The 12,617-nt window shown below is 38.2% G+C and overlaps 4 protein-coding genes across 4 annotated transcripts in view; 2 read left to right on the plus strand and 2 right to left on the minus strand.

The window, feature by feature from the left end:
- On the minus strand, positions 1–3,852 carry LOC104722350 (disease resistance protein RPS2-like). Its single transcript, XM_019232941.1, has 2 exons — positions 978–3,852; positions 1–528 (listed from the first exon to the last, which is right to left on the minus strand). Exons 1-2 carry the CDS (start codon positions 3,591–3,593, stop codon positions 415–417), a joined length of 2,730 nt encoding a protein of 909 aa, XP_019088486.1. The 5' UTR covers positions 3,594–3,852; the 3' UTR covers positions 1–414.
- Positions 6,658–8,487, plus strand: LOC104722349 (protein phosphatase 2C 56; the record flags this gene model as incomplete). Its single annotated transcript, XM_010440499.2, is given in 4 exon segments — positions 6,658–7,208; positions 7,288–7,578; positions 7,686–7,791; positions 7,879–8,487. Coding segments are annotated over 4 exon segments (1,305 nt in total). The 3' UTR covers positions 8,238–8,487.
- LOC104722348 (mitogen-activated protein kinase kinase 1) lies at positions 8,477–10,820 on the minus strand. Its single transcript, XM_010440498.2, has 8 exons — positions 10,534–10,820; positions 10,175–10,259; positions 9,946–10,080; positions 9,626–9,850; positions 9,340–9,522; positions 9,011–9,234; positions 8,867–8,912; positions 8,477–8,766 (listed from the first exon to the last, which is right to left on the minus strand). Exons 1-8 carry the CDS (start codon positions 10,602–10,604, stop codon positions 8,677–8,679), a joined length of 1,059 nt encoding a protein of 352 aa, XP_010438800.1. The 5' UTR covers positions 10,605–10,820; the 3' UTR covers positions 8,477–8,676.
- The window catches only part of LOC104722354 (60S ribosomal protein L18a-like protein), a 2,232-nt gene continuing 1,035 nt past the window's right edge, over positions 11,421–12,617 (plus strand). Inside the window, exons 1-4 of the mRNA XM_010440504.2 lie at positions 11,421–11,623; positions 11,876–11,935; positions 12,202–12,306; positions 12,476–12,593. Of these exons, the coding sequence (XP_010438806.1) occupies positions 11,926–11,935; positions 12,202–12,306; positions 12,476–12,593 (233 nt within the window). The 5' untranslated portion in view covers positions 11,421–11,623; positions 11,876–11,925. The remainder of the gene's footprint in view (positions 11,624–11,875; positions 11,936–12,201; positions 12,307–12,475; positions 12,594–12,617) is intronic.

The raw sequence follows: 12,617 nt of genomic DNA on the forward strand, positions 1-12,617 counted from the left end.
TTTTTTTTTTTTTTTTTTTTTTTCATATCTAATGTCAACAGTTGTCACCTCTCTTATTTCCTCTGAACCCTTTCCCCAAGTCTCATGAGATACTGATGCTTATCTAATGTTTTGGCAATGTGAAATTTGAAATTTCTGCATTTAATAGAAACAGTTCTCAGGTTTCTTGTCATTCTTATGCCATTTCATCTGTTTTATATGGTTTTGCTTTTGTATTCTCCATGACCTCTCTTTAGCTATAGTCTGCTCTGTTTTGTTTCTAAAGCTACATGTTACAGGCAGCAGTGGAAAATCCATGCAGCTGCCATGTTGGTCAAGTCTTCTCAAACTCTTAACTTAACATTTCTCTCGCATAATAATTAATATTTATTTGTCTTTATGTCCATAATTTACAGAGGACTCATAGCTTCTATATCAATTTGGAACGAAGCGCGGCAAGCAGTAAAGCTCTTTATTTGGTTGATCGTTTTCTAGTGCATCCCACCACTTCTCACAACAGTAAACTGTTGGCAAGTTCATTTGGACCGTCTCCTGAAATGGCAGTTTTTTCACTTTGGGGCAATTTGTGATGACTAAAGTTTCTAGTTTCTGGAAAGACAAGTGAGATGGAAGGATGCTTCTTACTTCTGGGAGATCCCTAAATGTCAAAGTCTTCAGGGCTGGAAACGATGCTGGATCGTCAACAGATGGACTCTCGTGTTCACTTATCAATTCCTCTAGCTCTCTGCAGTCTAACAGGTCAATCACCTCTAGCTTTGGGAGCTGCGAAACCCATGAGACGTTCTTCAGCTTGTGGCAGTGTGAAATGTTAATGCAACGGATATTCCTCAGACACTCTTTGCTTACAGAATTTCCCCACACTCTGCTTAATTTTTGGAGGCTGTTTAGAGTCAGAACCTCTAGACTTGGAAGCCAATCATTTTCGACATCTGTGGGTNCTTCTCACAACAGTAAACTGTTGGCAAGTTCATTTGGACCGTCTCCTGAAATGGCAGTTTTTTCACTTTGGGGCAATTTGTGATGACTAAAGTTTCTAGTTTCTGGAAAGACAATTGAGATGGAAGGATGCTTCTTACTTCTGGGAGATCCCTAAATGTCAAAGTCTTCAGGGCTGGAAATGATGCTGGATCGTCAACAGATGGACTCTCGTGTTCACTTATCAATTCCTCTAGCTCTCTGCAGTCTAACAGGTCAATCACCTCTAGCTTTGGGAGCTGCGAAACCCATGAGACGTTCTTCAGCTTGTGGCAGTGTGAAATGTTAATGCAACGGATATTCCTCAGACACTCTTTGCTTACAGAATTTCCCCACACTCTGCTTAATTTTTGGAGGCTGTTTAAAGTCAGAACCTCTAGACTTGGAAGCCAATCATTTTCGACATCTGTGGGTGTAACCAGGTATTCCAAGTCATGGCAACTTTTTATGCTAAGTCTTCTCAAGCTCCTACCATGGTTAGCAAGTGACGGGAGATTGAGGTGAAGGAGACCATTGCACTCTTCAACGTGCAGATGCTGTATGCAATTATGCAAGGCGCCTACCTCGTAGAGAGTTTTTAGGGTCTCCAGTGAGAGAACAGTGATACCGAGTGTGGTTAGATTCTCCATGTATTCCAAGTCTGCAAACCCGAGTTCTTCTACCACATCTTCTCCAAAGCTCTGTAGTTCCCAACCCGCGTAACTGTAATACAAGTTCAGAACCTCGAGCTTGCTCAGCCAGCATATGGCATCTCGTGGGATCGTCTGGAGAAACTGAGTTCTTTGTAGGTCCAGATGCTTCAGCTTTCTAAGATTCCCAAGCTCTTGGGGCAATGCACTTATCTTTGTTCCTGACATAGACAGATGATGCAACTCCACCAAATTCGTAATGGACAACGGAATCTCGGTGATACTTGTGAAAGACAAGTCCAAGACCCTGAGAATAGGCATACGCATGAAAAACCCTGTTGGAATCTTCTTCAAATACTTGTTCTGTTGGAGCATCAGTGTTGTCAGATTCGGGGATAGAGGTTTTTCAGGCAAGGTCTGGATTCTGTTATCTAACAATGAAATCACCAACGCTTTTTGCCAATTTTCCGCTTTAGGGGCATCAGTTAGTCCCATGCTAGGCTCTACTAAGATCAGCTCCTTATAAGTCCCCTGTTCAGATGCCATCCACAGTGCAAAGCTTCTTACCACATTATGCATCTTCACCTGTGTTTTCTCATCCCCTGTTTCCAACAAACATGCCGCTTTCAGATCCCCAATCAGAAAATATCCCTTGTAAATGGTGTTAACGCCACGGGAACTGGTGAGAAACCCTTCTCCGACCCAGTACTCAACAAGCTGTTCGATCTCTATAGAATGTTCTTCTGGGAATAAAGCGCAGTACAAGAAACAAGACCGGAGCAGATTACTCTCGAGATTGTCGTAGCTGAATTTTAAAAGGGTAAATACATAGTTCATACCCTTCATTTCTGCTGGAAATCTAGTCAGAACTTCACTAGCGTGGATCCACTCTTCTTCGGTCTCTCTGTGAGCCATGGCTCCTCCTAAAGTGACCAATGCGAGTGGCAATCCTCCACATTTACTCACTATAATCTCAGCGAGCCGGCGAATCGACGGTGACTCCAAGATATCTTTTCTCCCAACTTTATCACAGAAGAGCTCCCACGCGTATTGCTTCTCCAGAAAGTCCACTCTCAACCTGCAATCCGCACCCATAATGCTGCATAATGCCATAGACCGTGTTGTGAACATAACCTTGCATTTGTTTTCCCTGTCAGGTCGAGGAACTCCAGTTTTCTGCAAGTCTATCTCTTCCCAGGCATCATCGAGCAGCAACAAGAACCGTTTCTGTTTCAAAGCTCTGTGTATCTTCAAAGCTCTTTGTTCCCCGGTCTCCTTCTCGCCCCAAGATAAACCCAACTGCGCTCCAACAGCTTGCTGAATTGTACACTCGCCGAATTCCCTGGACATCGTAACCCATATCAGAAGATCATACGGATGGCCTTTTGTGACCAGCTCGTTGTTAATGCTCTGCATTAAAGTTGTCTTCCCAACCCCACCGGGTCCATAAACCCCGATGATTCCTCTTTCTTCTTCTTCACTTAGTAAATCCAAAACCTGTTCTATCATCGTGGTAATTCCGACCACGCACTTGATCGGTATCTCCCTACAAGTCACTTGAATTGACCCGCCATCTGTTTCTATATCTTTGGAGCGTTGTCTCAGCTCACCGATGGACTTCAGTGTCGCAGAAACCTTCTTGCACAGTTTGTAGTCGGCACAACCGAAACAACCGAGGCATCTCCTTTGCATATTCGTCCGCTGTTCCCGACGTCTAAACCTTGCTAAAATTGAGGCTGTTTTAGTCTCCGTTTCTTGCACCACACTAAGCCACTCTCTGGCACGATTTGAGCAGCTTAGTCCCTCTAGATCGTCTTGTTGGATCCGTAAATTCCGGTCATCACGTGTGGCCTTCAAATCACCGATGGCTGTTTCGAGTTCAGTGATGGCTTGTCTAAGATCAACCTTAACTCCTCTTCTCTCTGCCATATTCAAAGATTCACACAACCCCTGAGCTAAACCCACTAGTAGGGATGAGATGAAATCCATTTCGATGATTTCTCTCGCTGTTTTTTTACTTTGTCTGAGCAAACTAACTAATAGTTAAATTATTAGCTTCTCATGGCGATCGATCTGCTCATAGAGAAGATGAGGTTTTGTTAGTTGACTCATAAAGTCAAGTCAACGGTAATAATGTTGTCTGAACTCTGAAGTGACTTGGTCCAAGAAATCATGAGTAGATAGATTTGAACCTTTGCTTAATCCCTTCCTGGAAACGTTCAAGGCCCGATAACAGGTTGGCCCTCTTAAGAGTCTTCTAATTACTATAGGGATTATTTTGGTCAACAATTCCAAATAGATCTAAGACATTGATAAAAGTCCTCACTATGACTATGAAGGGTTCATTTACGTTGTGATGGTGTAATGAGATTGTGGGCTCATAAAAGATGGAAAAGAAAACAAAAAACTGAAGAGTTGAAAATAAAGAAGGGAAACAAGAGAGTGTTGTATGTTGCATATGAGAAAGAACTCATCAAGTAGTATGTTTCACCAAAAATGGGAGACATCGAGAACTTGAATGGATGTAATCATATACCACTTTACACCTTATTTAATTATTTTGTTAATGGGGTAATAATATAGGTAGTTAGGTACCGTTCAATTGTATTAGTTCTGTTTTTTTTTTTGTTACAAGTTTAACAACCCTACTACGTTGCCCTCAATCGCAAGGAAAGCTAACCACATATAGATATAGACATGGCGATGTGTTTTTCTTTACAACATGTTGTAATAACTTGTAAAAAGAGTAGATGATTGGTTCATTACATTTGAGGTAGGTGTCTTGTGGGAGTATTTTGTCTGTTGTCCATCATCATCATCATCATCATCATCATCATTCAAAGCCCACTTTCACACATTTCCCTATTTGAATAACAATAATATCATGACACACATTGTCCAAAGAGTACAGCACAAGTGGCATCAAAACATATGGAAACTTTGAATATAGACTTCCTTCTTTCTTATCTGTCTGTTGAAGAATCCATCTTTGAGATATTATACTGATTTAAGAAAGAAAGGAAAAAAATAAAATAAAGAGAGAGTTTAAAGACAAGATATTTACGGAATTTAATGAGGACGAAGAAGAAAATAATATATATATATAAAAAAAGGTTGCTGTCTTTGTCAGTGCAATGAACCTTTTTATTATTTATCAAAACAAAAAGAAAAAAGAAAAACTTGGTTCTTCTTCATCTTCGGCCACCGCAACCCAACTAACACATCTTAAACCGTACACGTCACCCTCTCTGGTTCCCAAAATCGGACTTTTTCTCCGGTGTACGTGTCGCTCATCCACCGGTTTTATTCTTGGCTGGTAAAAACGTGGGTCCTGTACTCCTCCTCTGTTATACTATTATTCATGTTCTCTCTAGTCTTTTCTTTTGGGTCGTTGCATTATTTATGTCCATTAATCTATCCATCTATATATTACAATAGGAATCATGTTTTTTCTTTTTTTTCTAATTTATATCGCGACAACACGCAAAATTATGTTTTCTATTATTTTCTCTGGTCAAATAAAATATAAAGTATATATATAGTTTGGTCCAATTAATGGACTTCCATGACCTTGAATCTCTTTGTCTTGTATGACAAAATTGAGAGAAAATAATATTATATTTTGGAAAAGGTTTATATGATTTTTAACATATTTTTTTAATATTTCAGCGACTAATCTCTTTTTTTTTTTGGGTCTGTAACTACAAAGACCAAATTTTCCAGCTATAGCAGTTCTACTTTTTTTTTTTTTTTTTTTAGATTTTAAAAAAAAGATAATTATGANTCAAAAAATTTAGGTTTGTTTTAATCCCATATAATGAATAGAATACTACTGCATAAAATGGTTTTGGTTTCCTATGCTAAACAGATTACAAACAATAGTTCTGGTTTCAAGTTTGACCAAAAAACGGTTTTCAAAAAATCAATAATTTTTAAATTATTAGACGAATAATAAAAGGATTCTCTTTAGTTAAATTATTATTATTGAGATATTTTACCGGTGGTCTTCAATTGTTTGAGAATATAAAACGCTCTCGTTTCTTTCTTATCTCTTTGTATGGATTAAGAATTGTTCTAATACTGAAAATGACATTAAATTTTTAAATTTTATTTATATTTGTATGTTTTTATTAGTCTAATGATTAGAAGCTACGAATAATGCTTTGATGTGTATTTAAAAACTTCTATTTATGAAGATGATTAAAAATATACTATATGACAAATAAATGACAAGATTTAAACTCCGACCACGACACGTCATTTAATGAAAGTCACGTTATGAAAACAATATACTATATAAAAAAATTCAATTAAAACTGATGACCTAACTAAAGTTAAAAAAGCAAAACATATTTTGCTTGACAAAACAAAAAGGAAAAGAAACAGAAATGGAAAAACGAAGCATGTGTCTTTTTTTATCATTTTAATAGATTTTTAAAATTTCAAGAACGACCCTTATTATATAAACCAACAAAATAATTAATAGCTCCTTTATATTATATATGTGTACATAAATAGTAGATTCGAAGCAATTGTTGCATTAGCATTTTAGCCTACCCCCCATTATTTTTCCTCTTTCCTTGTCTTTCTAATCTGAAAGAAGAACACAAACCAAATTTTAGAACAAGTCTTCCCTTTTTTTTCAACTTTTTATGTAATCTTCTAATAGATAGATAGATGAATCTAGATATCTCGTTATAGTTGGAAATTAATTGCAGAGAGAGCGATAGAGAGAGAGATCGATCGAGAAGGTTACAAAATCATCAATTAAGAGGTTGTAACGAATTACCCACAATCCAGGATACCCCCCTCCTTAACAAAATTCAACTCTTCTTTTTTCTCTCTGTGTTGTGATTTTCCCGGGAAAAATCTTCATGCGCTTGTCTTTGCTTTCCCTTTTTTCATAAGAGTCATGTGTTTCTTGTCTTCCTAACTATACCTTCTTCTCTTTTAGACATCTTCAGTTTTGTTCCATTGGAGCTTTAATCTCTTAATAGATCAACCACACACACACACACATACACACAAAAAAAAAAAGATCAAACCTTTACCTTAATGGAAGAAGTATCATCATCGATCGCTGGTCCTTTCAGACCATTCTCCGAAACCCAGATGAATTTCACAGGGATCAGGTTGGGTAAAGGTTACTGCATCAGCAACCAACAACAATACTCAACTCAAGCCTCCGACAACGGAGGAGATCTAACCTCATGCTCTGTTTCCGCGTCTCACGGTTCTGAATCTAGGAAAGTTTTGATTTCTCGGATCAATTCTCCTAATCTGAACATGAAGGAATCAGCAGCTGCTGATATTGTCGTCGTTGATCCCATCTCCGCCGCAGATGGGATCAACAACGCCTCAGATGTTGTTCAGAGGGAGAAGAAGATGATTAGCAGAACAGAGAGTAGGAGTCTGTTCGAATTCAAGAGTATTCCTTTATACGGTGTGACTTCGATCTGTGGAAGAAGGCCTGAGATGGAAGATGCTGTCTCCACCATTCCAAGGTTCCTTCAATCTTCCTCTGATTCGTTGCTTGATGGTCGTTTCAATCCTCAGTCAACTGCTCATTTCTTTGGTGTTTACGACGGTCATGGCGGTTCTCAGGTAATAAAAAAGATTGGGTCTTTCGATTTGGGGTTTTATCAAATTTTGCAAAGAGTCTTGATTTTGGTTTGTGTTATAGGTAGCGAACTATTGTAGAGAGAGGATGCATTTGGCTTTAGCGGAGGAGATAGCAAAGGAGAAACCTATGCTCTGCGATGGTGATACGTGGCTGGAGAAGTGGAAGAGAGCTCTTTTCAATTCTTTTCTGAGAGTTGACTCGGAGATTGAGTCTGTTGCCCCGGAGACGGTTGGGTCAACGTCTGTGGTCTCCGTTGTTTTCCCGACTCATATCTTTGTTGCTAACTGCGGTGACTCTAGAGCCGTTCTTTGCCGCGGGAAAACTGCGCTTCCTTTATCCGTTGACCACAAAGTAAGCTTTATACAGACTCAAGATCTATAGTTAGATTTGGTTGTGATTTGCTATTTAGGAGTTCTATGAATCCATTTTTCTGATGTGTGTTGTTGTTATGTGTGTAGCCGGATAGAGAAGATGAAGCGGCGAGGATTGAAGCCGCGGGAGGGAAAGTGATCCAGTGGAACGGAGCTCGTGTTTTTGGTGTTCTCGCCATGTCGAGATCAATTGGTAAGCTTTCTTTATGTTTCTTCACCCTAAAGCTTTCTTGAAATAGAAACCTTTTTTTTGCTTACGAATATGTGACATTTGCAACAGGCGATAGATACTTGAAACCGTCCATCATTCCTGATCCGGAAGTGACGGCTGTGAAGAGAGTTAAAGAAGACGACTGTCTGATTCTTGCGAGTGACGGGGTTTGGGATGTAATGACGGATGAGGAGGCGTGTGAGATGGCGAGGAAGCGGATACTCTTGTGGCACAAGAAAAATGCGGTGGCTGGGGATGCGTCGTTGCTCGCGGATGAGAGGAGAAAGGAAGGGAAAGATCCCGCGGCGATGTCTGCTGCTGAGTATTTGTCAAAGCTGGCGATACAGAGAGGAAGCAAAGACAACATAAGTGTGGTGGTGGTTGATTTGAAGCCTCAGAGGAAACTCAAGAGCAAACCCTTGAACTGAGGCAGAGAGGGTCCTTTTTCTTAATTTTTTAAAATGAATATGGGTCTCTCAAAAGAAAAAATATTTACTAGTATTAATTTGTGGTTATTGTTAAATTATTATTTTTTAACTAACAAGCTTTATGAGATAATGTAGCTTAATGTGTTAAGCCATTGTCTTGACGTTCTAAAAAATGCCCCTTGTATTTTTCCACCAGGGCTAATTGTAATATGGTTACAACATTCAATAAAATGTAGTACTTTTACGAAAACTGAAAGATATATTACTGTCTAAAACACAAATTGTAGATGTGTATGTAAGAGTGATTTGAAAGTAGTACACAAGTAAATCGAAGTTTGTAGATTAGTCTTTTATAAAGTCAAAACATGTCGTAGATTTTGTCTTTCTAGTGGGATATGAACTAGAACTTGGTGGTAAAAACGATTGCTCAAACTCGGTTCTAGTTAGCAAGTGGGGGAATCAAAGATCCTGCGTTGGTAAAGTAAGCGGATAGATTTGCATCTTCAAACATATTCACGAACTTGTGTTCCTATTCACCAGAAAAATTGCAACAAAACAAGTCGTTAAAGGTGGTCCAAGACATATTAGTAGAAGAAAGACACACAAGAGTCTTTGTAAGATTTACGCACCAGAAGCTCCTTTGCAGATTTTCTGTCTCTTGGATCTTTTTGTATACTACACAAGTTAAAAGCATCATTTCAAGTGGCCTACTTGTTACAGAAAACAAAGAATGCATGAGATGAAACGGTTTGAAAAATTATCTGTGGTCTCACCATTGCGAGATGAAGGAGCAAAACTCTGGAGAAAACAGATGGGAAGGTGCACTAGGAGGTGCAGTTTCAACAATAGCGTCCACGACCTCGTACACGCTATTCCATTTCTTTTTGTGTTCTGGAGGAGTATACGGGAATTTACCCGTTGCACATTCGAGTAAAACCAGTCCTAAGCTCCATATATCGCTCTTGCTACTGTACACACTTCCCTTGATTCTCTCTGGCTGCAAAACATGGTAATACCGTAGTTCATATAAAACCTTTTTTAAGTCTCGAAACTGAGTAATGTGCCTATACTGAGTGTTATGAGGTGAATGGAGAAGACTTACAGACATATAATGGTATGTGCCCACAAAAGAATTAGCTAGACTGCTCGTGCTCGTCAAGATCTTGCTGACACCAAAGTCTGTGATCTTGACTTCACCTCTATGATTGATTAGCAAGTTCGAAGGTTTTAAGTCCCGATGAATGATTCGCCTGTCATGGTGAATATAGCAAAGACCTTGTAGCACCTGCATAATATATAGTAGAGAAGAAAGAGCTTTAGTTATGTGCTTTTCTTACAGAAGATATAAAAAAAATAGAAACGATGTTTAAAGATTTAGCGTAGAGTACTCGCTTGCAGATGGCAGCGAGCATGTTTTCAGGAACTTTTTCGACTTTCTTTAACAAGTCAGCAAGGGATCCACCATCCATGAACTCCAATATGATTGAAACGAGACCGTTATGGTAGAAAGACTGATAACATGAGACTAGAAATGGACATTGCGAGCTCAAGTTTATCCTAAGCTCCTGAGAAATCGCTTTACATGTCGATTCTTCTGTGTTCACTTGAATGACCTGAAACATATTATGAATCTTGAGAGAAGGAAGACACTCGGGAAAAAAGAAGGCAACATGGAAACACCAAAACAGAATGGAATATGGAATCGGACCTTGAGAGCGAAAAACTGCTGAGTGAGTTTGTGTTTCACTAACTGGACATTACCACTGTTTCCTTTGCCAATGACTTTGATCACTTCTAGATCTCCCAAACTCAATTGGTTGTCCAATGGCTCAATAGGAGGTGGCTGTATGTAGCACACAACAAAAAGAAAACAGAAAAAAATCATGGAGAGTGAGATCTATCAACTTCAAGAAGCATATAAATGAACAAAACTTTACAGCTCCTGGTTCAGATTGAGACACGATCTGGATTCCATCTTTATTCACTCTAAGGTCTCCATCCTTGAATGTTCCACTCTGTGTTCTATCCATTTTTTATTTACAATGTCAGAATAACAATCACTATAGTCTAAGTGAACACTGTAGGAATCGCAAAATGGTGTGAACAACAAATCCTAAAAACAGAGAACTGTGAGTGAACTATTCTGATTCACGGAATTTGATGTAAAATCCTAACAAGAAATCTAAAATTCAAAAAGGGCAGGATCCGAAGAAACATTAGCAGATAATGCCCTAAAATAAATAAAAAGAATCCAAAGAGAGAGAGAGAGAGAGAGAGAGAGAGAGAGAGAGTTTACAAGAATTTGGAGATGGACTGTTCAGGAGGAGGGAGAGAGATGGGATTAGGGATCAAGCTGCCTCTGTTCATGTTCTCTGGTTGTGAGATCAAAATCGTTGAAACAGAGTAGCAGATAAAACACACAAGGTCAGAGATCAGAAGGATAGAGGTGAGAGGAATGACGAACAACAGTAGACGTCGTGTAGCTCATGACAATGAAGAAGAAGAAGAAGACGAAGACTTTATTGGTAGTTGACTTGTCCTTGACTCATCTCTCCGACTCCCCCCCACTTACAAAAATGTTTCATATAGCCCATAATAATTATAATTAATTTCAATTTTATAATCTTGTGATTAATTTTCTTCGAGGAATGGTCTTCTCTTTTGAATGTGAAGTAGTATATATCTACTTTTTTTTATTATATTGTGGATTACTTAAAAGCAGGTTGATTTTATTTAGTCCTAGTACTAATCAAATTGTCATAATATTACCAAAATCAAAGAAAATGTCATAAATCACTAGATAAACACCACATGGATGGAAGAAATCAACTAAAATGATAAAACTGTGAAGTGTTTGGTAACTTGTGTCCAGTTGGATTAAACTTACATTTTTTTTTTAATCTCTTTTTTTATTGGTCAAACTTTTTTCTTAATGTATAACGCTACTCTGTTTTTTTTTTTTTTTTTTTTTTTTAAGTAAGCATTTTTAATGGATGATGAGTTGATTCAATCTTAAAAACACCATTAAGTGTTGTAATCTATACAATAAACAAATGCTATAGTGGACGAATGGTTTGGTTATAATTAATAAAATAGTGTGTAATCATAAAAAAAAAACGAATAGTTTGGTTTTAATGTTTTCCAATTAAGCAAAATAGAAAAGAGACAAAACTTGCTTTAGGCCAAAAAAAAAGGAAAAAAAGACTTAATTTTTCTTCCGCTCTCTACGCATTTGGCACGCTGACGACGAAGTTGAACAAGCAGCAGAACCAGCAGAAGAAGACGAAGCACGACGACTCTCTCTCTCTCTCTCTCTCTCTCTCTCTCTCTGTCTCTTTTGATACGTGATTCATCTGCCCTCTTCTCTCTTTCAATCAATCTCCTCGGTGAGTTCGTCGTTTTCGTTTTACTTTCCGGAACGATCTCCGAGAGCTGGATTCATTCTCCTCATGGATTCGAACTGCTTTTTTTTAGACTTCTTCAATATATGTTTTTGTTTTTTCCTGTTTAGTCTGATTCTAGACTCTGGTTTTTTTTTTCATGGTTCTTTTGTGCTAATTTCAATTTCTGTGTTGGGGTTTGATTGCTGCCTAGGGTTTTAGCTGAAACCCACCATCTCTGTTTTTGTTTTATTGCAGAGACAATTTTAAAGATCGAGCTTTTGACATTCATCAACGCTCGTCTACTTATGGGGGAAAGTAATCATCTTTTCACCCCTCTTATGTGCTTTTTGTTATCATATTAGTCCTCAAAAATCTGTACTTTACTTAGCTCTAAGCCTCTAAGTTGTAGTTTAAATTTCATGAAATTGTGTCCTGTTTTTATACCCACAAACTATGATTTCTTGGATTAAGGGAAGAACCATGGCCTTGACTTTATAGATGAGTTAGACTGTCCCTAATCATATCCATGTATAGTAGAGTTTTCTCACCTCGTTGGATTTATCTGTCTGTTGATTTTGCAGCTGTTAAAGAGAGTGGAGATGCAAGTTCAGAGCTGGTAAAATCCATTGGTGATAAGCATGCCAGTCTCGTCAGACCAGCTGCTAAATATTACTCTGCTCTTAAAGGTACCATCACCCTTCACTACACTACATGCCCTTTCTCAATCCATTTTGAGAAACTCTTTTTAAGATGTACCCTATTGTTGTTATGTTCATCTATAGAACTCCTGCAAAAAAAATTTGGTCTTTTGCTTACCTTTTCCATCAACTAAGAGACATTAGCTTTGTATGATAGATGCTATGGTTTGTGGGAAAGGAAGATATACACTTGTAAAAGATGTGGACGAGGTAGAAAGTGGAGCTTATTATGACAAACCTCTTCCTTGCTTTGGTTGTGGCATCGGATGGTTCTCGTGAGTATGACAGTATTTGTTTTT

This window comes from Camelina sativa, chromosome 11, assembly GCF_000633955.1.
Source record: "Camelina sativa cultivar DH55 chromosome 11, Cs, whole genome shotgun sequence".
NCBI lineage: Eukaryota > Viridiplantae > Streptophyta > Magnoliopsida > Brassicales > Brassicaceae > Camelina > Camelina sativa.